The following is a 27,707-nucleotide window of genomic DNA, read 5'->3' as shown; positions in this document are numbered from 1 at the left end:
CTTAGCAACCGGGATCCCGCGTCCTAGCGACGGCCCCGCCCCCTCCCATTCATGGCCCCGCCCCCTCCACCCTGCATTCTGGAGGCGCCGCTGTGCGCCCAGGCGAATTTCCCCCTTTCTGCCATCGCCTCCGCGCTCTCAAGAAATCGGTTTGCTTCTGCACTGATGCGGAGGAGGAAAAGGGGAGAGGAGGGGAAATGGACAGCGCTTTGAAGGCTGGAGCGCATAAAAGGGAGTGAGAAGGAGCTATGTGACGGCCGCCGCCCCCACACCCAGGAGAACCTCCCTAAACCAGCCCAGTCTACCTGGCTTTCTGCTTGGTCTTTCCCCCCCCCCCTCTCTCCTCTGGTAAAGGCAGAAAAGCGGGAAAGAGGATTCGAAAATGCTGGACACCATCCATGCCACGATCTTGGAGGGCGGGAGAAACGTCTTCCTTACACTTCCCAAGCTCACGACAGAAGGTAAGCTCTGGTTCCCCGCTGGGTTTTTACAGTTCAGCCTCCTGAATGAACCACAAGGCTAATATGCTGCAGTGCAAATTGCGTTTATGAATGACTGTACCTGGGAAAGCATCTGTTGTTGCATGCAAGAGAATCCCAGATTATATACATATACATATAAATATACATATACAGCAGAGACATCACCTTGGCAACAAAGGTCCATATAGTTAAAGCTATGGTTTTCCCAGTAGTGATGTATGGAAGTGAGAGCTGGACCATAAAGAAGGCTGATCGCCAAAGAATTGATGCTTCTGAATTATGGTGCTGGAGGAGACTCTTGAGAGTCCCATGGACTGCAAGAAGATCAAACCTCTCCATTCTGAAGGAAATCAGCCCTGAGTGCTCACTGGAAGGACAGATTGTGAAGCTGAGGCTCCAATACTTTGGCCACCTCATGAGAAGAGAAGACTCCTTGGAAAAGACCCTGATGTTGGGAAAGATGGAGGGCACAAGGAGAAGGGGACGACAGAGGACGAGATGGATGGACAGTGTTCTCGAAGCTACCAGCATGAGTTTGACCAAACTGCGGGAGGCAGTGGAAGACAGGAGTGCCTGGCGTGCTCTGGTCCATGGGGTCACAAAGAGTCGGACACGACTAAACGACTAAACAACAATACATATACATACATATGACTGGAAAGAAGAAACCGGTGGCATCGAGCAAGCCAAAAAGGCTAATATAATAGACATGAAATTACATTGCAAACCAATTTTAGTCTATGTGAATATCTAATATTTCTTGTTCTTAAATCTACACAAAAGTTATCCTATTGCAACATCTGGAAAATGAGATTCCAAGAAGTCTGTGGAACTCCCTGCCTATTGAGATTAAGCAAGGCATATTCTGTGTACTCTTTTCAGCACCTGCTAAAAACCTTATTGCCTATCCAGGTGCTTAGAAAGTTGAGGAAATTTTAATCTGGTTAACTTTTAGTTTACACACACACATACACTCCCTCTTTCTGTTCTACAATTTTGAATACTCATTTAAACATCCTTAAAACATCTATTTCCATGGTTCATTTTGCATACCATAAATCCCTACATATTTTATATAAACTGAACCATTCAGTATTCCATCACTGCACCCATCAAAACTTATTTACACTGTTGAATTTATCTTAATGCTGCCAGTGTTTTCAAGTGTACACAATTCCCCCCCCCCCATATATTCAATAGACATTTTCCAATCTTCTCTAAATGCATGTTCTTCTTGTTTTCTTATTCGATATGTTTAGCCGCGCATATTCTATCAGTTTAAGTTGCCATTCTTCTATAGTTGGGACCTCACTCGTTTTCTATTTTTGGGCTAACAAAACGCAGGCCGCAGTAGTAGCATACATAAATAACCTTTCTTGACACCTGGGAATTTCCATCTGAATTATCCCCAACAAAAAGGACTCTGGTTTTTTTGGGGGGAAAGTACCTTTAAACATTTTTTTCAATCCATGATGGATTATTTCCCAATACTCTTTTACCCCTTTACAAGTCCACCAGATTCAATCTCTGGGGGCTGGAAGTGTCTCTTGCCTGAAACCCTGCAGAACGGCTGCCAGCCAGAGTCTACCCTGTAAAGAGCACTAAGCTAGATGGACCAATTGTTTGACTCCATTTAAGGCTATGTCCTTATCTTACCTGCCTCTCCCCCCCCACAACCTCCGTTTCCCCATAATACTTGAGATCAACTAGGAAGATAGGAGGCTGCTTTATACTGAGTTAGACCACTGGCCCATCTAGCTCAGTACTGCATGCACTGACTGGCAGCAGTTCAATAGGATTTCAAGGAAGGGAGCTCTCCTAGGTGGAGATGCTGGGGATCGAACTTGAGACATTTTGCATGCTAAACAAACCTGAACAAACTACAATTCTCAGGATTCCTTGGGGGGAATTAATGCACTTTAAATGAATGGTGTGTATGCAGCGTGTGTATGTATTAAGCAACCATGTTTATGTGTGGGTCTGGCCCCATCCCTTGGCCCACATTGGTTTCCAGGTGTCATCCGACAGCTTGGTGCTGTTCCCCTATACATTTTTGTTGTTGTTTAGTTGTTTAGTTGTGTCCGACTCTTCGTGACCCAATGGACCAGAGCACGCCAGGCGCTCCTGTCTTCCACTGCTTCCCGCAGTTTGGTCAAACTCATGCTGGTAGCTTCGAGAACACTGTCCAACCATCTCGTCCTCTGTCGTCCCCTTCTCCTTGTGCCCTCCATCTTTCTCAACATCAGGGTCTTTTCCAGGGAGTCTTCTCTTCTCCTGAGGTGGCCAAAGTATTGGAGCCTCAGCTTCACAATCTGTCCTTCCAGTGAGCACTCAGGGCTGATTTCCTTAAGAATGGATAGGTATGATTTTCTTGCAGTCCATGGGACTCTCAAGAGTCTCCTCCAGCACCATAATTCAAAAGCATCAATTCTTTGGTGATCAGCCTTCTTTATGGTCCAGCTCTCACTTCCATACATCACTACTGGGAAAACCATAGCTTTTACTATACGGACCTTTGTTGGCATGACATATAGGAAGTCAGCCCTCGACGTTGATGCAGTGACCTGAATTCCATTGCCTATTACATTGTTTGAGAAATCTCAGTAAGGGCCTTTTGCAGCACCGCATTTAAAGTATTCCACTGCAAAATTGCTGGCTCCATTCAAGGCAAGAGAGCTGTTGAGGTAGCTCAGTGTTCCCTTCTGTTGCTGACATATCAATCTAATATTAGTTGCGAAAGGGAAGTGGAATTGGCTTCTCACTGTCTGGAAAAGTGAGGAGCCACTATAGTAAGGAGTATAGCCCAAACATCCATTGAGGGCACCACGTTGGCTATTCCAGATGCAAATGCCCCATAGCCTGTGGTTCGTTCGTTCGTTCCTTCGCTTTCCTTTTATGGGACAAGGGTATTAACACGATGCAGGATAACTCTGTATATCTTTGCATTTCAGATATCCTCGGTATTTGGGGCACTGTTTCAGAGTTTGTTGAAAAGCAGCTTTCCATGAATAAGGTGGGAATTGTTTGTTCCTTTGCTTAAATGCTTGTTTTGAAAGATTTGTGCATTTGTGCATTCTGATCAAAGCAGCCAGAGTGTGTGTAATTAAATTCTCCTTTTTTGCTCATGTTTGGCATGAACACGCTCACAGAAGGTGAATCCCTCTTGGAGGCAGTGCTATTTTCTGGAAAAAGAGGTGTGGGAAATCACAATGAGCACCTCCCTCTCAGAATGGCAATGGCGGTCACCTGAGAGGTGCCAGAACTGAAGAAATGGCTTCCAATCTTGTTTGGTTCGGAAACACACTCGAAACCATGGCTTCATATCCTGGCTTATATGGAAGCCGCTAACCATAGTTTCCTGGTTCTCACCTGTTGGGACGTTATGGTTAATACTCATCCAAAGGGAGGAGCAGAAGGGTTGCATTTGGGTGTACAAAGCTTATGCATATTGTGATTTGATGGTGCAAACTGGGCTTTCATGCCCAGAACCCTTCCAACAATCCTATAAGGTGAGCCCATCTAGTTCTCAGCGCTATCTACACTGACTCGCAACAACTCTCAAAGTTGCCAGCCCTACCTAGAAATGTCAAGGATTGAACCAAGAACCTTCTGAATGCTAAACAGTTCTCCCAATCAGCTAAGGTCTTTTTCCAAATTTGTGGGTGTGGGGTAAAGGGTAAAGGGACCCTTGACCATTAAGTCCAGTTGTGACCGACTCTTGGGTTGCGGCACCCATCTCGCTTTATTGGCCGAGGGAGCCGGCGTACAGCTTCCGGGTCATGTGGCCAGCATGACTAAGCCGCTTCTGGGGAACCAGAGCAGCGCACGGAAACGCCGTTTACCTTCCCGCCGAAGAGGTACCTATTTATCTACTTGCGCTTTGAGGTGCTTTCGAACTGCTATGTTGGCAGGAGCAGGGACCGAGCAATGGGAGCTCACCCTGTTGCGGGGATTCGAACCGCCGACCTTCTGATCGGCAAGTCCTAGGTTTTGTGGTTTAACCCACAGCGCCACCCGCATCCCTTGGGTGTGGGGTATGGCTTGTCTAATGTTTGATCCAACCTAAGATTTGAACTGGTGACGTCATAGCTCATGTTCTAAACCATTACAGTAGTCCAGCTGTGTCTTCTTTTTTCAGGGTGTCTTAATACCAGGGTTGGGGACGTTCTCCTTCTTGAGACAGAAGCTTGAAGTCGGTAATAACAAATACATCCTCATACAGCGGCCTGTGTTCCTTCTGTCTGAGAAACTGGCGCAGATCCATGGACTGAAGTTTAACAAAATACACACTCCCGGTAAGAAATGGGGTTGTGGTGTGTGCTTTCTTCCATGCCCGTGTGTGCAGTGTACATTTTGCGGTGTGCAACCAAGCTATCCAACCAACATAACACATGGTATTACGGAGCGAAAATACAGCAGCGCTGAGGATGGCAGCAGAGTTATGGAAAGAATGGGAAGCAGAAACTAGTTTTTGCCCTAGGAACACAGGACAGCTTTATTTCATAGTTCATGGCCTGAGCCAGGAAAAAGCTAGTTGTGGTGAGCACCTATTGGCTAGCACTAGTGCCATCACCAACACAGGTGAGCACAGTACCCAGAACAGTTTTACAATTAGATTTTTGTTATGGGGAGGGGAGAGTAGAGTGAAGGGTCAGCGTATGCCAGTGGTGATTGGCGCCGGGGCAAAAGTGGAGATGGGAAGAGGTATAACCTTTTTACAGTAGGCTGCAAAAATATTGGGCTTCATGTTTCAGGTAAGGAAGATGCACCACCATTGTGGTTCAGGGACACATTCCAGCAAGGGAAAAGTACTTCAGAAAGGTGTGGGGCAAGGCCAGTGAGAGGTGTAGCCTGTGAAGTGGGCATGGCCTATGAATCAAAAGGGCCAGGTGGAGAGGCCTGGGGGCCACATCTCTCTTCTCCACCAACGGTCCAAGATGAGGGTGAAAAAAAGTTCTCTACTGTGAACAAGCTACTAGTGTTCTAACATTTTACTCATAAGATGCATTGCAGAGTTGGGGATTCAAATGTGGCCCTTCAGGCCTTTCTGTTTGGCCCTCAGAACTATCCCCAGGCCCTATACTCTCCTCACTGGCCCTTGTTTCACACTTTGAGTGTACAGTGCCTCTCACTTGTCTGAACGGAGGATAGAGAAGTATATATAAAAACCTAGCCTCTTATACAAAGGTAAAATTTACATTTGTTGCTCCGCCTACTTTTGCCTCTTGCCCCGCCCACCACTGGCAAATGCCCCTTGGGATGGACATAGTCTTGTTTCCTGTTCAGATGATTTTTCTCTTCACCGATTCTTTTCCTGCTGCCCTCCCCTAGGTGATATCCCAATTGTTCCACTAAATTTCATAGTGTTATCCCTGGAGGGGCCTTTCAACAGGGAGACCGTGGAAGGATGTGTCCGAGAGACGCTGCTGTCTTTCTCGCGGTCCATCGCCACCAAGCAGACGGTCGAGTTCACCTTCAAAGGGATCGGTGTGCTGGTGATCCGGGACAACAGGGTGAAAATGAAGTTTTACAAAGACTTCCTTCGTGCCATGGATGGGAGTGGGAATCTCCTGAAGGCGCTTACAAACGTACGTTGGTCATCGTTTCCTTCTGGGCCTGGACCTTGTTCTGGTCTGATATTTCACCTGTCGTAATAATAAATAATTATTGCATTTGAGGCAGTTTCATTGTTTAGAGTGTGGTGCTGATAGTGCAAGGGGGACGCGGGTGGCGCTGTGGTCTAAACCACTGAGCCTCTTGGGCTTGCCAATCAGAAGGTCGGTGGTTCGAATCCCCACAATGGGGTGAGCTCCCGTTGCTCTGTTCCAGCTCCTGCCAACCTAGCAGTTTGAAAGCACACCAGTGCAAGTAGATAAATACCGTATTTTTCGCACCATAGGACGCACTTTTTCCCCTCCAAAAATGAAGGGGAAATGTGTGTGCGTCCTATGGTGCGAATGCAGGCTTTCGCCTTTGACTGGACTTAACCGTCCGGGGTCCTTTACCTTTTTACATACATCCAACTAATGTACTTAGTGTTGCATCAACAATACGAATCGTAGAAGAGTCATAGAAACAGAGTTGGAAGGGACCCTCTGGATCATCTAGTCCAGGAATATGCAGCTGTCCCATACAGGGATTGAACCTGCAACCTTGGCGTTATCAGCAGGTAAAGGACCCCTGGATGGTTAAGTCCAGTCAAAGGTGACTATGGGGTTGCAGTGCTCATCTCACATTTGGGCTGAGGGAGCTGGTGTTTGTTCACAGACAGCTTTCTGGGTCATGTGGCTGGCATGACTAAACCACTTCTGGCACAACTGAACACCGTGACAGAAATAAGAGTGCATGGAAATGTCGTTTACCTTCCTGCCGCAACAGTACCTATTTATCTGTTTGCACTGGTGTGCTTTCGAACTGCTAGGTTGGTAGGAGCTGGGGCAGAGCAACGGGAGCTCACTCCGTTGTGGGGACCACACAATACCTACAGGGACCACACAATACCTGTTCCACATTTGTAAGACATTGATCTTTTAGTGTAGTAGCACCTAGACTTCAGAACTCCCTGCCTATTTTCCCGCACCCGCTAAAAACATTTTTGTTTAGACAAGGCTACCCAGATGAGCCGAATGTTGATGTGCGTTCAAACCTGTTTTTAGTTTTGCTGATTTAATTTTCAAAAAGGTTTTAAATAGTTGCTTTCTGCTCTTTTACCAACAATCGTATTGTTTTATTCTCTTTGCAATCCGCTTTGAGTTAACTTGTTTTTCTATTACAGTCAAGCAGTGTCTAAAAATATATATATATGACCCACCACCCCTTTTTTTTGTTATAGAGGCCAGGCACAGGGGACTCGGTGTTGTCAGCCAAAGAAACTGCTCTTCCACATTCATGCACCGGTAACGTGGTTTTGTTTCCAAGGTGGGTAGGCTCACCTGATCTGCACGTAGATTTCACCTGTCTCTCTCCTAAGGTGACTGCGAAACAGTTTTGATCTTTTTGAGATGGGATGGAAATTGCAAGTAGTTCAAAACACTGCTGCTGCCAGACTACTGGATGGTCTGGCTTCTGGGGAAGGGCGGCTGCAAGACACAATGGCTGTTTTTATTCCTCTGAATACCAGTTTTCTGAGAACTGCAGTTGAATAACTGTTGGGTGGATAATGATTGCAAACCCCTCCGATTGTCTCGGGCTGTATCATTTTACTTTTCAATTAGATTAGATTTGACAAATGCCAAACAGATGCAGACATAGAATAGGAACTAAAACAAAATCAACCACAGGTACATGAATGCAAGGGAGGCAGTGACTAGAACTACAGTATTTATAACATAGGATGAATGGTTAAAACGGGACAATCGGTGCAGCCATAAAACTGCTAGCACATTTGCAAAGCTAAGCAGGGTCTGGTATGGTTTCGCACTGGATGGGGGTCTTGAGATTCCTGCATTGAAGGGGGTTGGACTAGATGACCGCTGGGGTCCCTTTCCACTCTACAATTCCATTATTCCATTCTGCGTCTTCCTTCTGTGTTACTAAGTTTCTCTCCCTGTCCGCTACCCTAACCCTCTTACTTAGTTCCACATACATTGCTAAACTATTGGACCATCTAGCTCAATATTGCCTACTCTGGCTGGCAGCAGCTCTCCAGAGTCTCAGGTGAAGGCTCAGACCTGTTGCTTGTGATCCCTTTAACTCTGTCCCCATCAGCCTTAGCCCATCTCTTTGTATCAGGGATACTTCCAGGTTTGACGTGGCCCTTGGCAAAAGGCCCTCTGGTGGGTGCCACCACCTTAAATCATTTCACCCAGAGATGATGGACTCTCCTTTCTTGAAGGCCTTTAAGCAGATCACCTGATGGGGAGTCTTTCGTTGCTGTTCCTGCTTTGCAGGGGTTTGGACTAGAAGGTCTCTTGGGTCCCTTCCAGCTCTAGAAGTCCATGATTAATTTCCCCACAATTCAACTTCCCCTTTTGGGTGTGGGGAAGAGGGCACCCAAAGCCATTTCTTTTGATTGATTTTCACCCTCTGTGCCCTCACAGCCACCGTAGGGTTGAGATGGGAACCATTCCTGAAGAAGGTGAGAAGACCAGGAAGGAAAAGGAGCAGGCAGAGAAAGAAAACAGCAAAAAAGGTTGGGCAAGAGCTTTTTGCTTTCGCAAGCTATTTTATTTTCATTTATTTCCTGATATAAGGAAATATTTCCTGATATAAAGACTGATATGTCTTTACAGTGGCTGTCCTCCTGCAACATACCAGGACGTGTCCAAAATTGTCCTGGAAACAGGCTGTGTATCATATCACAGACATGACCTCAAGCAGAAATGGAAAAGCTCTAGAAATTTTGACATCTTACGGGGCTGCGGGGAGACGACGCCATTCTCTTCTATTTATTTATGTGTTCAGGAGTATTTATATCCTGTCTACTAACCAAAGTTTTTGAGGCAGCTTGCAAAAATATTTTACAGCAGTAGTCACTACAGAAGGGCAAAGATGTGTCTATGTCCCACTTCCTTCCCTTCTTGCCAGATGCTCCAAAAAATGTCGGTCTGCAACCGAATCTCCTCCCTTGTTGATAGAGTAAATATTTCCCCCTTAGGTTTTTCCCCCTCCTTCAAATTTTATTTACCAGTAAGCAAGATAAACCGAAGAGCTTTCAGAACTTGGTTGGTTTTTAAATGGGACATTTGTGGGGAAAGTAAAACTGCACGCATTTGCTTGTCATATGTGTGTGAGTGTTTGCATTTTTCATCCATGGTTGAGTAGGGTTTTCACATTACAGTGGTACCTCAGGTTACATACGCTTCGGGTTACATACGCTTCAGGTTACAGACTCCGCTAACCCAGAAATAGTGCTTCAGGTTAAGAACTTTCCTTCAGGATGAGAACAGAAATCGTGCTCCGGGGGCACGGTGGCAGCGGGAGGCCCCATTAGCTAAAGTCGTGCTTCAGGTTAAGAACAGTTTCAGGTTAAGAACGGACCTCCGGAACGAATTAAGTACTTAACCCGAAGTACCACTGTATTGCAATAGAATGGTGCAGTCCCTTAATCTCTCTCCCCCCTCCCCCAGAATGTGCACTTTTCCCAGCTAATTTTTCACAAGCTGCTTCCGTTCACTCTGTGGAATTCTTACGCAACCTTCTGCTTCTCTCCTTCCTGTAGAAAATCTCTCGCCCAAGCGCCTTCTGTCTCGCCAGCTCATTTCTCCAGCCAAAGTCTCAGGGATCTGTTTGACCGAAGAGTATGAGAAGAACTTGAAGCCCAAGCTGCCTCCGCAAAGGTAAGATCTTGATTCTGAAGGCAGCGGGGAGGTTTCTCACTCTCTGGTCCTGTGAAGATAAGAAGCTGCCTAGGATGGACTCAGACCACTGGTCAATCTAGCCCAGTGGCTTGCTCTAATTGGTTGCGTCTCTCTAGTGCCCTAGGCTTTAGAGAGCAAAGTTTTGGGGAAAACAACTAGGACATGTTGGCCATATGGGTCCAGGTCATCAGTTCTTGCTCTTCCGCCTCCCCGCCTGTCTTCTTCTTTGGCGATCACTCGTAGCAGAGTAAGATTGTCTTCCATAAACACAGCTTTAACAGTGCGTCCATAGGTGATTGTGGGGGCCAGTTCTGGATCCACACTTCCTTCCACAGTGGGGACATAGGTTTCCAGGTGGAAGTTGATCATGGTGAGAGTTTGCCAAACGGGCCTTCCTCAGCGCGTTTCTCCCTTGTGTCCTGAGTTCAAGCATCTTCAAATCCCATGGCACCTGTTCTCCAATTGGAGTGCTTGCAGGCCAGTGTTTCTTAGTTGTCGGTGTTTATACTACATTTTTAAAGATTTGCCTCGAGAGAGTCTTTGAATCTCTTTTGTTGACCACCAGCATCACGCTTACCATTGTTAAGTTCGGAATAGAGTAGTTGCTTTGGAGGACAATCATCAGGCATCCGCACAACATGACCAGTTCAACAAAGTTGATGTTGAAGAGTCATTGCTTCAACACTGGTGATCTTTGCTTCTTCCAGTACACTGGCATTAGTTCTCCTGTCTTCCCAAGTGTTGTGTAAATTTTTTCGGAAACACCATTGATGGAATCCCTGCCTGTATCACAACTGCCACAGCTGTGTGGTCTCCAGATGTTGTTGAACTACAACTCCATCTCCAAGGACCCATGGCCATCCTGGCTGGCACTGATGGGAGTTGTAGCCAAAAATACGTGGAGAGCAACAGGTGAGGAAAGACTTCTCTAAGATTTAAACATTCAGGGTGGCTTGTAAATGCTTTCATCCATCTTATTCCCACGCTGAGTCGTGTGGCTGGAATTGTCCCATCTCATTTCCTTGTGCACTTTAAATATGTGAATCTTCAGGGTTAAGAGGTGTTTGTTTGGTTTTCTGTCTGAGATAGTGGCCCAGCTCAAATGGACAGTATAGTCAAATGTTTTGCCCTTGCCCTCTCCCTTCCATGCACAAATACAATGGTACCTCGGGTTAAGTACTTAATTCGTTCCAGAGGTCCGTTCTTAACCTGAAGCACCATTTTAGCTAATGGGGCCTCCTGCTGCTGTGCTGTTGGAGCACGATTTCTGTTCTTATCCTGAAGCACTATTTCTGAGTTAGCGGAGTCTGTAACCTGAAGCGTATGTAACCCGAGGTACCACCGTATGCACATTGCAATACTTTTTAAAAGAAGAATGGCAATGGAGTCTGTGGGATCTCTAGCAATTTTAATATCAAATTGAGTCAGAATGTTGGCTCAAAGCAATCTGCCCCCAGAACTGGGATTTGGTGGCAAAGTTTGAACTCGAATGGGTTCTTAAACCCTGCAACGCCCACTGGTTCTCCCATGCAAATCCGCCCTATTTATATTGCTGGGCCCCATTTCTGATTCAGCAACTTGGTTGCTTTTTGTTTAAGCTGCCAGGGTTTCATTTGCAGTAGGGAATTGAGAGATGCAGAAAGAGTTAAGCAGCTGCCTCCTGCCCAGTGATTTCAGCCTACAAGTGCTTCTCTTCCCCCCTCATCAGTCTTCAAAATACAGAAATGCAGGGTTGGAGCCCCATTTGCACTCCTATCTAATTTGGCCCGCAGGGATTCAGTCTAGTGCTATTGTGGATTCAGACAAGGAGTTTGCATCTTCACGAAGTCACAAAAACCTTCCTTATTGTGCAAGAGGTTCTGTGGGGTGCAGGTCACCCTCTCAACATAAAGTGTCTGCTTTGGTTTTCTCCTGACCATTGCTCTACCCTCCCCATATGCTCTCTGCAGCAGCTATTGTGCAGCTGAACAACAAAGTATAATTGACGAGACTCAGGATCCTCTTTCTCGATCGGGGGCAAATTCTATCCTTCCTCTTGATGACAAGACACTGTTTGGTTTCGGCAAGGTCAAAGTCCTCGGCGCTGAAAGGCTTTTTAAATGTTTTAAGGGCTCGTCTGAGGCATTGTGTGAGAGGCCAACAGTTGCTCTCCGAAGCCACTGAAAAATGGATTTGCCAGCAATTAAAGATGTAGGAGAACTTTTGTCCTTAACTGGAAGAGATCCTTTGTTCGGAGCTGAGGGAAATTGGAGGAGATAAACCAGAGACCTCTTCCATTATTTGTGGGTTAACATGGAGGCATCTTCTTCGCAAGGGAAGCTGATTATAACGTTGCACACAACAGACGGCACCAAAGATGAGGAGGCCGATAGAATTTCAACTTGCCTTCTTTGCATTCTGTTTATTTAGATAATGGCGTTCAGCATGCCTGCTGCTTTGATCCTACCCTTCTCTTCAGGGGAAGGAGGTCTTAGGTACAGACTGCCCTTAAAGGGACTGGGCAGTGCCGACGCTGGTGGTTCTGTTAGGATTCTTGCTCCATGTTTGCAGTCATGGGATTGTTGTCTATCACATGACAGTGTGTGTTTTCATTCCACAGTGTGGGAAGTGACGGAGACAGGATGTTTTGTGTTACTGTATTCCGGAAAGTGGGACTATTGTCCTTTGTTCTTTTTTTCTTTGCTGTCTGATGAGAAAGAGGAAGGAGCTAAGTCAGAATGCTCTGAGTGTATTGTATGTAAATAAAAGTAGATTAGCCAAAATGCTGTGCTACTCAGTTCTGTTATGCAAACTGTGTATACGCTGCAGGATCCCTAAGCGTGGTAATGCCTTTTGGCATAAATCGCTGTGATGTTCGGGCTGGAGAAAGCTTTTGAAGTTCCCGAACGACTGACCAGGAGGTTTCTCTGTCAGGGTCCTACACAAGTGTGTTGTTGTTGTTGTTGTTGTTGTTGTTGTTGTTGTTTATTCGATTAGTCGTGTCCGACTCTTCATGACCCCATGGACCAGAGCACACCAGGCACTTTTGTCTTCCACTGCCTCCTGCAGTTTGGTCAGACTCATGTTTGTAGCTTCGAGAACACTGTCCAACCATCTCTCCCTCTGTCGAGTGTAGGGAGCTTCAAAAGCTTTCTTCTGCCCGAACATCACAGTGACCGATGCCAACAGACATCGGCACACTTAGGGATCTGCAGAGTCTTTGCAGCTTGCGTAACAGACCTCAGCAACTCAGCATTTTGGCTAATCTACTTTATTTACATATAAACACACACGGAGCACTGCAACATGGCTCCCTCTCTCTCTAGCATCAGACAGCAAAGAGAAAGAACAAAGGACAATAGTCCCACTTCACGGAACACAGTAACACAAACATCCTGTCTCCATCACTTCCCACTCTGTGGAGTCAAAACATACCACATCATGTGATAGACCACAATCCTATGACTGCAACCACAGAGCAGGAATTCTAACAGATCCCTCTAAGGATGGTGAGGGTAGTGGTGTTAGCGTGATGGAAGCCCAAATCCTTACTCAAGGCCCCAGAGTTTTCTAGGGATTGAGCCACATTCATGTTAAGTTTGTCCAACTTCCGATCCCACTGTCAAGGCGGAAGTTGGGACAGACACTTTCGCCTTCTCCAGAGACACAGCCTTGTGTTCGGCATGCATAAAACGCCTGCTGGCCATGTTTTTGTGTTCTCCAGGCAAGGACCGACAACGCCCGCTCCCGAAGCCCCGAAGACAGAGCACGAAGCCAGCCCCGCCAAAATTCCTGCCTTCAGGCCCCGGACTCCATCCCCAATTTGTCAAGATCATGGTAGGGCAGGCCAGGTATAATATGTAGCTTTTCTTCCTTTTTCGTCTATATCTGTGCAGGGCCAAATAGGCATGGCCTTTGGTAGGGGACAGAAGTCGGCAGCTGGCAGCCCGCGACCCATATTTGGCCCATTGCTTGCATATATATATATGGAGGTCCACAGATTAGCCACGCCTGCAGTCTGAGGAGCCTGTGATGGACATTTCTTGCATATGACACCTCTTTTGCCTTTATGGCAACACTCTAGTCATTGCATCTACTTGGAAGGAGCCTTTTTACACAAGCAAGGAGCAGATCTGTGTTTGAATGCTGAACAGACAATAGCTTTTGCCTGAGCAAACACCACCAAGAATTTCTGAGCTGGAGCAAAATTTGTGCTTGTTTTTCCTAGATAGATTTGGGAGTGTGGGAGGGCAGGGATACAATCCTGTTTTGTCCTAGTTCCTAATGTCTCTGGTGGTGCTTTGGTGGGGGCATGAGCAGTGGTGCGCACGCTTGCATACAAAGCATGTGCAAGGCAAAAGAACCCCCCTTGGCGCCTTTGTACCTACTGGGGAAGTGTGGATTTAGCAAAGTTGTGGCTGAGAAGTGTTCTAGCCCTGTATTTCCAAAACTACCGCCACAGGGTTCACGTTTTGAATATGACTGTGTGCATCTTTTGGCATCTCAAACACTAATGCATTTCTTGTGGCATGCACTTTTTGTGGTGCTTCCTTTTTGCTGCACAAGCGACTGGACTGGACCACTGCAATGTGTTAAACATGGGGTTGTCTTTGAAGACCTTTTGTGGCCCCTAGAAGTCTGCCCAGAAAGAAAATGCAGCTCTCAGGCTGTAAAGTTTTCCCCGTAGTTGTTCCAGTGCTAAAAATAGCCCAACAACACTCCTCCATAACCCTTTCTGTTTCATTATTTGGATGGTTTACTGTGATGGAAATATAATAATTAAGCATTTGCAGCCTTCTAATGTTACCCTCAAATCTGCCACCAGAGACACCCTACTCTCCATAATGGGCAAGGTGCAGTCGTGCCAAGTCAAGTTTTATCTACTGAAAGCCACTAGCCTTTATAAATTTTCATTTTTGAAACTCTTTTTCTGCCTACATTTCTGAGGAATTCAAACCAGATGGAAGTTTGGAGCTGATGTGCTATTGCAATGTATTGGCGACTAACTTGTGTTGATTCTTTGGTACGCTGAGGCAAACAGAACAGCCTTAGGTTTTTAAAGCAGAGGTTTTCAACCTTTTTGGGTCCACGGCTACCTTGACCAATGACATTCTTTCTGCGGCACCCCTGTGGGGCTCAGGAGCCCAGATGTCACCCCTTGCCTGCAGAGCTGGCAGCCCCTCACCCCTTTTCAGACACCCTCGCTTGTGGAGTGTTCCCTCAGCCTCCTCTCCTCTCTCCTTGGGAGTCCTCCGGGCAGCCACAGCTGACACCTCTGGTCTCTGAACTGCCCCCCACCTGCCCCAAAGAGAGGTGCCTCTTCACACTGCCCCACAGGGGCCTGGGAAGCACCCCCTGGCCAGCCCCAGAGACACCATTTGCCTGGAGAGCTTGTAGCCAGGGCTGCTGCTGCTGCAACAAACAGTTCTGCAAGCCTTTGAGAGGCAGAGACACAAGAGGGCATCAGAGGAAGGGAGGGAAGGAAAGAGGGACAAAGGCCAGTGTTGCCCATGGTACCCCTGACCCTCATTCAAGGAACCCCAAGGTGCCATGGCACACTGGTTGAAAACCACAGGTTTAAGGATATTTAGCCCCTTCAGAGAATAGGTAAACGATCTTCCTGTTTTCATTGTTTAAAAGGACTCATAGTTAAAGCTGACCACAGTTTGCTGGTTTGATCAACACACTAAACTGCGGTTAATGGAAACCAGAAGCAAAAGCTTCTAAACTCCTCTTCCACAGCCACACTGGAGGAGGAGGAGGAGGGAAAGGAGAGAGCGAGAGCCCAAGGCTTGCTGCGGCTTATTCTCATCATGCCAAATTATGGTTCAGTACTTCGTCTGAACACTGGAGTCGGCAAGCTAAAAGCGGCAATATCAAGCCTTCAAATCAATAATGTCTCTGTGCCTTGTACTATATGCATTCCCAGGAAATGTGCTACTTGTGCATGCAGCGTGCTCAGAGGAGCATCCCTTTGTACTTGGGTGAAGAGAAGAGGAAGAAAGAGAAGGAAGAAGACAGGATATTGGCACAGTATCAGGCCCTAAAGGATCACGAAGCCTTTCAGAGGCAGCTGGTAAGGCGGCACAAGAATAAAAACAACACCCTTTTCTTCTTCGTCTAATTTAAAAAAGGGCAGATCTTTTGAACAAGAAAAGGGATGCTTCTACTGAGGATGGATTCACACATGCAGAAATGCCTGTATTAAGAGGAAATTGGGCATGAAAATGCAAAAATTAGTGACAGTATATGAAAATGCATTGTATTAGGGGGAATGGCTTGCAGAAATGTGCATATTTATCAAAACATCAAGCACACCTGTTTGCTGTCGGAGAAGACCCCTCTAAGATGCCGATGAATTTTCATGAAAATTAAAAGTTGACAGTTGTTGTGGAAATGTGGAGAAATGAATTTAACTTTGGGGAAAATGAGAAACTGGCAGATTTGTTTGTTCCTGGTCTCTGAATAAGGTAGACTCTTATGTTCACTGTTACCAGTGTGTAGAGGTTGCTTGTTCGAGAACATCTCCTGGGTTAAAGTCTCCGTGCAGGTGCAAAACTAATATATCTAGGGGAAGAATTAGACTGAGAGGGTAAGAGAAAGTGTTGCGTTGCGTTGCCTTTCTAGAGAACGAACCCTTGTTTGTTGGGGCTTTCTCACACCTTTTTGTCATGTTTGTTTGTAAGTTGCTTTGGGTTGCCTTGGGGAAGAAAAAGTGACTAACAAATTAATAAATAAAAATAGCAATGAATATAATAATAATAATAATAATAATAATAATAATAATAATAATAATAATTTATACTCCGCCCATCTGACTGGGTCTCCCCAGCCACTCCGGGCGGCTTCCAACCAAATATCAAAAACAACACAGCATCAGACATTAAAAACTTCCCTAAACAGGGCCACCTTCAGATGTCTTCTAAACGTCAGCTAGCTGTTTATTTCCTTGACATCTGGTGGGAGGGCGTTCTACAGGGCAGGCGCCACTACCGAGAAGGCCCTCTGCCTGGTTCCCTGTAGCTTTGCTTCTCGCAATAAGGGAACCACCAGGAGGCCCTCGGTGCTGGATCTCAGCATCCGGGCTGAACGATGGGGGGTGGAGACGCTCCTTCAGGTATACAGGACCCTGCTCTGTCGCCCTTTGCCTCAAATGCATCTATTAGGATGCTGAGAGGGAGAGATTGCCTTGCACGTTTAAGGCAAAGCATTATTGTAAGTTGTTGGTTTCTCACCCCCTTTTATTCTGCCCTCCCCTTTTCACTTTGAATGCACCTCTGGCAAATCTCCACCACAGATGCGAGCAATGACAAATCGAGAAGAGAACCAGAGAATTGCGGCTTTTAACCTCGGGATTGCCGAAGCCACCAGGAACCACAAGAACGATAAAGCTTCGGACAGCTACGTGAGTTCATGCCCTCTGCAATAGCCCTGGCATCTCTGGTCAAAGCGGGTTCATCTTTTTCCACTCAAGACAAGGAGGTGCTCTGAAATAGCGCAGAACTTATTTGTTTTCTCTGAATACCAGGGCAGGGTGCGATAATATAAATGAAAACAATCCATGAAAAAATTCATAATATCTTGGTTCTCAAACTTAATCCGTTCCGGAAGTCCATTCCAAAACCAAAGCGTTCCAAAACCAAGGTGCGCTTTCCCATAGAAAGTCACGCAAAACAGATTAATCCATTCCAGACTTTTGAAAGCAATCCCTAAAACAGCAATTTAACATGAATTTTACTATCTAACGAGACCATTGACCCATAAAATGAAAGCAAAAATCAATGTACTGTACTATAAAATAAATAAAACAGTATTGTAGATGATAAAAATAAAATTTAATTTTTTTCTTATCTGCACTGATAGTCATTGTTTGGATGGGGGGCTTTTATCCATTTCCACAGCCACACAATCAATCAATCAGTCAATCAATCAATCAATCAATCAATCAATCAGTCGCTGAACTGGGTTCCACACAGTCACAAAAACAAATTAACCGAAAAAGCCTTAAAAACAAAAATACAAAAAATAGCAAAAACAGAAGCGCCAAACTTAATCCATTCCGGAAATCCATTTGACTTCTGAAATGTTCAAAAACCAAGCCGCAGCTTCTGATTGGTGCAGGTGCCCCAGAAACAATAGCCGACATCCGTATCAGACGTTCAGCTTCCAAAAAACGTTTGAAAACTGGAACACTTACTTCCGGGTTTTTGGCATTTGAGAACCAAGGCGTTTGATAACCAAGGTACCACTGTAGTGTTCAGAATCTGGCCAGTCCCTCAACCTTAGCAATAGCAGAAGGTTTCCCATCCCCCCACCCCCAACACCAGGATTGTACTCTGGGTTTACCGCTAATGTCATTGATTTATTCATTATATCAATAGTCCAGCTTTCCTCCAAGGAGTTCAAGGTGGCAAACTTGGCCCTTGCTCACTTCACAACAACCCTGTGAGATAGGCAAGGCCAGAACATGGTGACTGTCTCAAAGCCACCCAGTGGTGCATCGTGGCGCACGGGGGATTTGAACCCCGGTCTCCCAGGTCCTGGTTTAACCTCTAACTGCTATACTGTACTGGTTCTCATCTCTTTGGGGGTTTTCAACAGGTGTGATTTTGTCACGGGGGAGAGACATTTCAGGCCATGGCTAGAGGCAAGAGCGTATGCTTTGCATGCAGGAGGGCCTGGGTTCAACCCAGGCATCTCCAGTGGGACTAGAGAGCTGCTGCCAGTTCTGTGGTGGTTGGGAATTCCCTTAATGCACAAGATTAGATGAGGTCTTCTCAACCAACGGGGGCCTCTCTCCTGAACAGAAATCGTACATCTTTGAGAAGAGGCCAACCAGTGCCACCATTCAGCAAAAGCAAGAGGTGTACGCACAACAGCTGGGGAAGCAAGTGGACGACAAGATGGCCAGAGAGTTGAAGCTGAGGCAGGATCAGGACCTCATTGACCGCCTGGAGCAAGTGCAGCTGGCAGAAGAGTAAGTCTTCTGGGACGAGTTGCCCCTGTAGGCCAGGTTTCCCAAACTTGGGTCTCCAGGGACTCAGCTGTTGTTGTTGTCATTTAGTCGCATCCAACTCTTCGTGACCCCATGGACCAGAGCACGCCAGGCACCCCTGTCTTCCACTGCCTCCTGCAGTTTGGTCAAACTCATTTTAGTAGCTTCGAGAACACTGTCCAACCATCTCGTCCTCTGTCGTCCCCTTCTCCTTGTGCCCTCCATCTTTCTCCACATCAGGGTCTTTTCCAGGGAGTCTTCTCTTCTCATGAGGTGGCTAAAGTATTGGAGCCTCAGCTTCACGATCTGTCCTTCCAGTGAGCACTCAGGGCTGATTTCCTTCAGAATGGAGAGGTTTGATCTTCTTGCAGTCCATGGGAATCTCAAGAGTCTCCTCCAGCACCATAATTCAAAAGCATCAATTCTTCAGCGATCAGCCTTCTTTATGGTCCATTTCTCACTTCCATACATCACTATTGGAAAAACCATAGCTTTAACTATACGGACCTTTGTCAGCAAGCTACACAGCTGCAAATGAAATGTTTCAAATGCGTTGTAAAGTGCAACATACAAATGTGACACTAGATGGCGACAGTGAGCTATGCGAAATTCAATGTGTTTTTCAAAACTTTTTTTTTTTAAAAAAGCATTTTCACAGCGTTTTTTAATATGTGTGTAGATTCCACCCAGCTGTTTTTGGACTGCAGTTCCTATCATCCCTGACTGCTGGTCCTGCTAGCTGATGATGATGTGAGTTGTAGTCCATAAACAGCTGGAGACCCAAGAAAACATTACTGTAGATGTTCCTTTCTCAAGGTGTTTTCCACTGTGAGGTGTGAAGCAGCCTGCCCCAACCTGGTGCCCTCCATATGTTGGTGGACAACAATGCCCATCATACCTGAGCATTGACTGCAGTAACAGGCTGCTGGGAGTTGTAGTCCGAAACCTCTGGAAGGTACTAAGTTGGTGAACTGCGGGTGACATCAGATATTTTCATATCTTCTTTATGGGCTGCTTTAAGAGCTGCAGGGAGATATCAGGTATTTTCACATTTTACCAATAAAGGGCCAAAGGAATTGACTTCCTAAATAGAATTAGAAACAAAATTGTTTAAACATAATGTGCTGGCTAAAATAGAGATGTATAATCAAGTCAGTCAGAACTCTGATTGGCTTTCCAGGGCAAGACCACAAATTATCTCCTCTCCCTTCTTTCTAAAATTGTTGTTAGGTATAGTTCCTACTTTGCCAGGCAAGCATAATTAGGGCACTTTTTCATGTTTTAAAAGCTAATGGGCATATAATTAAACTAAAGATTTTAATAAACGAAGAAGAGAAGACTGACGATGTATCGGGTGTCAGGAGTGGGATAATATTCAACTGCCTATTTGTCAGAACAGCACCTCTGTACACTTCAGGTAAATAGAGAGGCTTAGGGCTCTGGACCCTGAACAAATATAAGATTTTTATTTTTAAAAAATTAATAAATTGAAAATTGTCAACCCTGTTGTAAAGTGGCCTGAAATAATTCCTACATTGTCAACCACAGGGCAGGAGTTAATCCTGTACGGTAATCTAGAACTGTGTGTGAAAAAATAACAGAAATAACAATACACTGAGTCTAAATATGTTTATTTTCTTCTTTTAATTATTTCTTTATTTTTCTTTTTTCTTTTCCTCTCTTCTTTTCTCACCTTCTTTTGGTCTTTTTCTTTTTGATTTGCTAAGAGAGAGATAAAGAGATATAAGTTAAATATGAAAATTTGCCTAAATTGATGTTTTGTAATTTGTCAACTATTGTTAAAGATGGTCAGTTGTAATGAACTGACATATTAGTTATTGTGGATTTTTAAAAAATTGTTGAATCTCAATCTCAAATAAAAGTTATTTTAAGCTTTTTTTAAAAAAGGAGTAAATCCTACTGAAATTTGGCTGGCCGAATGCCACACATGTTCCTCTTTCTCTTTCTAGGTTAGCTGCCCAAAGAACAAAATACCTGAAGGACAAAATGGAAGAAACAAAGTGTTATAAGAGAGCACTGGACACGCAGGTAAAAATGAGGGATGCCAGTTAACAGAGCAGCCCCCCAGGTGTGTTTATTCAGAAGGGAATCTTGTTAAGCTCAGTGGGGCTTCCTCCAAGATAAGTGGATATGTTGCTGCAGTCCCATTGAATGAACCGAAGTCTAATAATAATAATAATAATAATAATAATAATAATAATAATAATAATAATATCAGGGTGAATTTTAGGCTGTGGAGCTACATAGAGGAGCTGACTGATTGCCTCCTTTCAAAAAAGCATTATGCAAAAGAAGCTTGGCTTCTCTAATCTCAAGGTTGCGGGTTCGAGCCCCATGTTGGGCAAAAAAGATTCTTCCATTGCAGGGGGTTGGACTAGATGACCCTCAGGGTCCCTTCCACCTCTATGATTCTATGATTTCCACCTGCGATTCCCAGAAACTTGAATTCAGAAGTATACAGACTCTGATAGGAGAGATTGAACTATAGCCATCATGGCTACTAGCTTTTGATAGCCTTATCCTCCACAAATTTGTCTAATCTTCTTTTAAAGCCGTCTTGTAAATCTGCTCTGTAGGGTTGGGACTTTATATACATTATTTACACAATGGGCCCCACGTGATTGGCTAGTTCCGGGATTCACCTGTAGGCCAATCAGGCTGCGGATTCACTTCCACCTGGAGTTGGATTGGGTGGCTCCTGCGGACCAATCAGACTGCTGCATTCTGGATCCCATTGTTCTAGGACCAATCAGACTGCTGCAATTTGGATCCTATTCAACTCAGTACATAACACCAAACATCCCACACACTCTCAACCGTTCCTCATAAGGCTTGGTTTGCATAATCCACACATTCTGTCTTCACACGTGGTATAGATCACAGTGTATGTGGCTCCGTAGTTCCCCTAGACCTGTTTCCGCTTCCTTACGAAAGAAGCGGGTGTAAGCAGGCTCATTTTTCACCCTCCTGAATTTGGACCCAGATAAAGATGAGGCCAGCTCCATTGCCGCAGTGCGAGCCTGATTCGGCCGGGGTCATCTTTGGGAAGAACGACATGAATAACGAAAGAATGGGAGAAGAAAAGAAGCGCTGCCAGGAATATTCCAAATGCCAGCTGCAGGCGGCAGCGGAACGCAAGCGGGCAGCCATCCTCAGAGAGCTGATCGATCAGCGGAGAGCAGCAGCGATGCTTCAGAGAGCGAAGGAACAGTAAGAGCACAAAATGGTTGTGCTACGGTTTTTCCAGTAGATATGCAGAACCGGGCCAGTCTTACTGTTGTAATGATTATCCAGAACATTTTTATCCTGCCCCAAAAAGCCTCCCAGGAATCAGTAATAAGAAAGTCTCTGCCCTCGGGCTTACAGTCTAAAAGACACGACACGAAAGGAAATGGGTTGGGAAGAAATAATGGAAACTCAGGCATTATTTCTTAGCTGCAAAGTTCTTGTAATTAGGCAGTGGGACGGTGAATCCTTCAGGCAGCAGACCTCTGGGTTTCCGGAAAGGTCAACAAGTTGCTTAAATATATATATTTATATATGTGTGTATATATATATATATATATATATATATATATATATATATATATATATAATCATCATTTTTGTTCCCCAAGTAATGTCCTTGTGAAATTTTCTGCACTGGGTGCCGCAATAACTTGACTAGCCTTGGGTACAATGTACTTTGCTTAGGGATGGGGGAGGAATCCTGCAAACTCAGATTCCTAATTGTACTTCCCTTATTTGATTTGGGTGGACTGGAATCAGGTCTCGAGATCACTGCCAAATCTACATTCCTTTACAATGCCGCCCAGTCTTGCTCATTCCAGTCTTGCTCCTCAGCTTAATCTTCCTGAGGACGATGGAAGTTGCAGTCCAACAATATCTGGGGACCCATAGCTGAAGAACAATGGTCTAGGTCTAGATAATATTGAGGTAGATGGACCAATGAGCTGACTAGGTGTAAAGCAAGTTTCCTACACGGTGCCAGATTTACGTATAAGCTAAACAAGCTATAGCTTAGGCCCCCACTCTCTTGGGGCCCCCAATTTTTTTTAAAAAAACAAAACAAAACTGGATGTACATTTCCAAAATATAAGATAAAATACAAATAGAATAAAATCTACATACAGCAACAGTGTTTGGTGTTGTGTAGGCTCCTATGATGTAAGTAATGGGCCCCGCCTGCTAGCCTGCTCCCTAAAATATCACTGGTTTGATCATTTCTATATATAGGGTGTGGGACACAGGTGGCGGTGTGCGTTAAACCATGGTTGTGCTTGGGCTTGCCGATTGAAAGCTCGGCGGTTCGAATCCTCATGACAGGATGAGCTCCCGTTGTTCAGTCCCTGCTCCTGCCAACCTAGCAGTTCAAAAACATGCAGTGCAAGTAGATAAATAGGTACCGCTCGGGCAGGAAGGTAAATGGCGTTTCCGTGTGCTGCTCTGGTTCGCCAGAAGCAGCTTAGTCATGCTGGCCACATGACCTGGAAAAACTGTCTGCGGAAATGGACAAATGCCAGCTCCCTCAGCCCTGTAAAGCGAGATGAGCGCCGCAACCCCAGAGTCGTTCGCAACTGGACTTAATTGTCAGAGGTCCCTTTACCTTTACCCATATATAGGGTGCCTACATTCTGCATGGACTGCTTGCATGGCAACATGTGGTAATGGCTTTAGATACCCATTAGGTCCATAAATTAAAGGTAAAGGGACCCCTGACCATTAGGTCTAGTCGTGACCGACTCTGGGGTTGCAGCGCTCGCTTTATTGGCCGAGGGAGCCAGCGTACAGCTTCCGGCTCATGTGGCCAGCATGGCTAAGCCACTTCTGGTGAACCAGAGCAGCTCAGGCAAACGCCATTTACCTTCCCGCCAGAGTGGTACCTATTTATCTACTGTGGTACCTATTTATCTATTGACATGCTATCAAACTGCTAGGTTGGCAGGAGCAGGGACCGAGCAACGGGAGCTCACCCCATCGCGGGGATCTGAACCGCCGACCTTCCGATCGGCAAGTCCTAGGCTCTGTGGTTTAACCCACAACGCCACCCGTGTACCTGCGCCACCCACGTCCATAAATTACGATATAGCATATATTCAACACAAAAAACAGTGACAATTGGTTGCTGACAAAGGACAGCTGGACATATAACCATTACCTTCAGTAGCTTAGGGCCTCATCAAACCTAAATCTGGCCCTACCTACACCCCTAATGGTTTTTTGGAGGGGAAGCCTGTGTGTGCTCTTATTGCAACCCATTGCAAATGTGCATTGTTAGTTTTCCGGTTTTGCACTATTTATTCTAGTGGGGGGAACAGAGCAATGATCTGAAAGGAGCCAGGATCTGACTCTCCCTCCCACCCCCAACGCTGCATTTTCTAGGTTGATGGCTGAAAAAGGAGAGCGACTAGAGAAGATATTCCAGATGAACCTAGCCGTGCAGGAGGACTGGAAGAAGAGTGCTGGGATGAAGAGGCAGCGGGATTACGAAGAGCAGATCTTTAGACGGTAAAGTTCAGCTGACGGCCAAACTCGCCAGCCCCTTCCTTGCCTCTCTCTTGGCTGGGCCAGAGTGCTGCCGCTAAGCTGCCATCCGAATGGCAGTGGCGTCTTGGCACTCTGTGGGTGCAGAATGGGGAGTAGCTGAGTCCCACCATCTCCCTAGTGCTAGGTTCTCTCTTCTTGGCATTGGTCACCCTCCCAAAATGACCAGGCTCAGTTTCATCCAAGAAGAGACAGTCCCATTGCATCACGCAGGACTCTCCCTGTCCCTGCCCATCAAAATTGCTTTCCATGGGGACAGGACAGTGGTGGCAGCCTAGGTGGAAGAATGTGTAGACATCACTGCTGTAACTGAAAATCTGTTTGTGTGTCTTGGTCTGTTGTAAGGGGATGTAGAAGGATGTCAGCTGGGATTAGACATGATTAGGCCCCAAGCAAAATTACTCCACATTCATCTTTTCCAGTTGCAAATACAGTGGTACCTCAGGTTACAGACGCTTCAGGTTATAGACGCTTCAGGTTACAGACTCCGCTAACCCAGAAATAGTACCTCGGGTTAAGAACTTTGCTTCAGGATGAGAACAGAAATTGTGCTCCGGCGGTGCAGTGGCAGCAGGAGGCCCTATTAGCTAAAGTGGTGCTTCAGGTTAAGAGCAGTTTCAGGTTAAGAACAGACCTCCGGAACGAATTAAATACTTAACCCGAGGTACCACTGTATACGTATCAAGTCCCAACGACTTTATTTCGGAGGGGAGATGATGTTCTAGAAAATGTCAGCTCTGTGTTTGAAATGGGGGGTGTGCAACCTTCCTTTAAAGTCTCGTGACATCACTTGCAGCTGATAGTAGCAGTAGTAGTAACAACAACAACAACAACAACAACAACAACAACTGGTGTTGCCCCAGCAACTCTGGGTGGCTTCCAACAGTTAAAAATACATTAAAAGGTTAAAAATATATTATAATTGCCTGTTGCCTTCCTGAAGCTTGTCTTGACCCATGTGATTTTTATTCACCACCTGTCAATGTGTCAGCATTCCCAGCTGATGGCATAACATCCCATTTTTACTTCCAGAAGGTCCACCCCAGCTGTTCTGTGGCCACTCAGAGTGGCTGGGGCAAAACTGATTATTATTATTATTATTATTATTATTATTATTATTATTATTATTATTTCAATTGTGACAATGTCCCGACACACTAAATGTGTCATCATGCATGAAATAAATAATAGCAACCATTAATTTTGCAAAATGGAAAGATCTTTGAAAGGGTGGAGTTTTTTTAGCTTAAGATTGGAACAAGGAAACAATTGGCATAGCACTAACCAATTTGAAGTCACAGGCAACATATCCCTGACATTCCCAGAAGTTGGGGAAAAGTTGATGCCTTGATTGTGAGCATCCTCTGATAAACACATACATTAAAAAATGTTGTTATTTATGTTCCAATGTGGTTCAGAAGACCCTTCAGAGTGGTGGTTTACAGTACGTAAAATGTGTGGCTAGCCTGTGGCACTCCAGATGTTGTTGCACTGCAGCTCCCATCATTCCTGTCCATGTTGATGGGAATTGGAGTCTACAGTTCAGCCGCCCTGGTGAAAAATCGCAACAGCATCATTGCTATTCTGGGCCGCCTTATACCGAGACAGGCGTTGGCTTCTTTAGCCTACGATGGTCTATGGCAGTGATGGCCAAGCTCCAGCTGTTTTGGGACTACATCTCCCATCATCCCTAGTGGTCAGGGATGATGGGAATTGTAGTCCCCAAACAGCTGGAGAGCCAAGTTTGGCCATCACTGGTCTATGCGGAATACCAACAGCTCTCAAGGTATATGATGAGAGGACAATTTCAAGGCTGAAATTGGCGAGGTGCAGGGGGGGAGATCTCTGTAGGTGCCCCCATTGACATATAAACAGGAAACATTTCTGATGAGGTGCAGCAAGGTTTGAGGACAAGGGGCTGGCTGGCATATCCCGTTCGGGGAGCCTGTTGCTTTTGCTAAACTCTGTCCCCTTTCCATTGCAGCGCTGGCGACAAACTCCTGCTGCTTGACCAGTGCGCGAGGTATCGGCGCTGCTACCAGTGCAAGAGGCGCATGAGCAACTGTGGGGAAGCAAATGTTTTGGTGGACAGCAAATACATCCCTGGATCCCGGTTGGTTGTTTGAAGCAAGTTCGCGGCTTTGTTTCTTCCCTCGCCCTCTTTCATCTCGCAATTTTTTTAATCATTCTTTTTTTTTAAAAAAAAGAAAGAAATCCGATCGTGCTGATGTGCTTGATTTGATTCCCGCAGCTCTGTGCAATGCATTCTCCCTGTTTCTGCTGCTTTCTGGCTCAAGATTCTTGTTCCCCTAGCTTCTGTATGTTTTTATGGAGAATTATGTTGAATTAAAAAAGACATGGAAGTGCTCTCTGGTAGTATCCTGCTTGCTTTGGTGCAGTGGTGTAGCGTGGGTTGTCAGCACCCGGGGCAAGGCAAGTAATTTGCGCCCCCTAACCCATGGATTTGCGCCCCCTAACCCTAACCCCCAGATGTTGCGCCCGGTGCGGCCGGGCCCCCCCTGCACCCCCCACACTACGCCACTGCTTTGGTGCCAAAGATTATTAGCCAAGCTTCTAAATTTACACAGAAACCATTTTATTATGTTTTCAGCTGACGAAGTTTACAGACGGTGGCAGATTCCTGGTGCAAGTCATATTTAAACTGGACACCATTGCATTTTTGTAATCAGTTTTAATAGACTTGCGCAGACGCACAGCATACTTACATGTGCTTAGCTGTTGAGTTACAAAATCATTATCTTGTCAGCCACTGCCTTCTGCTTCTTCACAGCTTATAAGAACCAACACATTCATCTTGGTCTGAGGTTTTCAGTAATAAAACAAACACCACATTCTAAGTGCTTTAATGCAGGATTACATACGCAGCGTGACCAGCAGTCTCCATCAGATCGCTATTTGATGAAAGGACAGTGGCAAGAATGGTTGGTGGCTCATTTGAGATAGCAGCTGCCTAGATGGAGAAGCTCCATTTTTTATTTCGAGAAAGTACTTGGGAAACAGTTTAAGACCCAACCCCCCAAGGGGCACAGAGGTCTTCTCCTAGTTTCCGAGATATATATATATACCCCAAGGCCACCTCGAACCAGCAACTAGCAGCACAAATGAAGGAGAAAGAAAGGCCTCAGCAAGACTATCCACAAGTTCTTCTGAGGTTGGCTACAATCAGCTAAATAACTACGAAAATATGCTTACCCATAAGTTTAAGGCATGTACAAAAACATTCTTAGGAGACCTTTTGACTGAAAGTGAAGGTGGGTTTGAAGCACAATGTGTGTGTGAGAGAGAGACGGAAGGGGTGGGAAAATCACCAATGACCTGATGTTGTGCTCCTCAGGTCTTGCTCTTGGGCTTCCTGCAAGGACTTGG

At 45.6% G+C, this 27,707-nt stretch overlaps 1 protein-coding gene across 1 annotated transcript; it reads left to right on the top strand.

Moving 5' to 3' along the window:
* The first annotated feature begins 51 nt into the window (after positions 1–51).
* On the top strand, positions 52–26,687 carry CCDC81 (coiled-coil domain containing 81). The gene is made up of 15 exons (XM_081909819.1): positions 52–461; positions 3,434–3,495; positions 4,621–4,777; positions 5,814–6,070; positions 7,315–7,400; positions 8,522–8,613; positions 9,643–9,760; positions 13,485–13,611; positions 15,690–15,836; positions 17,058–17,165; positions 18,568–18,737; positions 20,726–20,804; positions 21,760–21,986; positions 24,159–24,284; positions 26,305–26,687. Exons 1-15 carry the CDS (start codon positions 383–385, stop codon positions 26,444–26,446), a joined length of 1,977 nt encoding a protein of 658 aa, XP_081765945.1. The 5' UTR covers positions 52–382; the 3' UTR covers positions 26,447–26,687.
* Positions 26,688–27,707: the final 1,020 nt, after the last annotated feature.

The sequence above is a fragment of the Podarcis melisellensis genome (genome assembly GCF_964234715.1).
Source record: "Podarcis melisellensis genome assembly, chromosome: 4".
Taxonomy (NCBI): Eukaryota; Metazoa; Chordata; class Lepidosauria; order Squamata; family Lacertidae; genus Podarcis; species Podarcis melisellensis.
Note: the sequence above shows the minus strand (reverse complement) of the source record. Positions and strands in the feature narration are given on the sequence as shown.

Excerpts from the sequence above, each read along its gene's own strand:
- CCDC81 (XM_081909819.1), top strand. The coding sequence starts at position 383 with ATGCTGGACACCATCCATGCCACGATCTTGGAGGGCGGGAGAAACGTC. Across the intron at positions 9,761-13,484 it reads CCCAAGCTGCCTCCGCAAAG|GCAAGGACCGACAACGCCCG; the intron begins GTAAGATCTTGA and ends TGTGTTCTCCAG. Across the intron at positions 13,612-15,689 it reads ATCATGGTAGGGCAGGCCAG|GAAATGTGCTACTTGTGCAT; the intron begins GTATAATATGTA and ends ATGCATTCCCAG.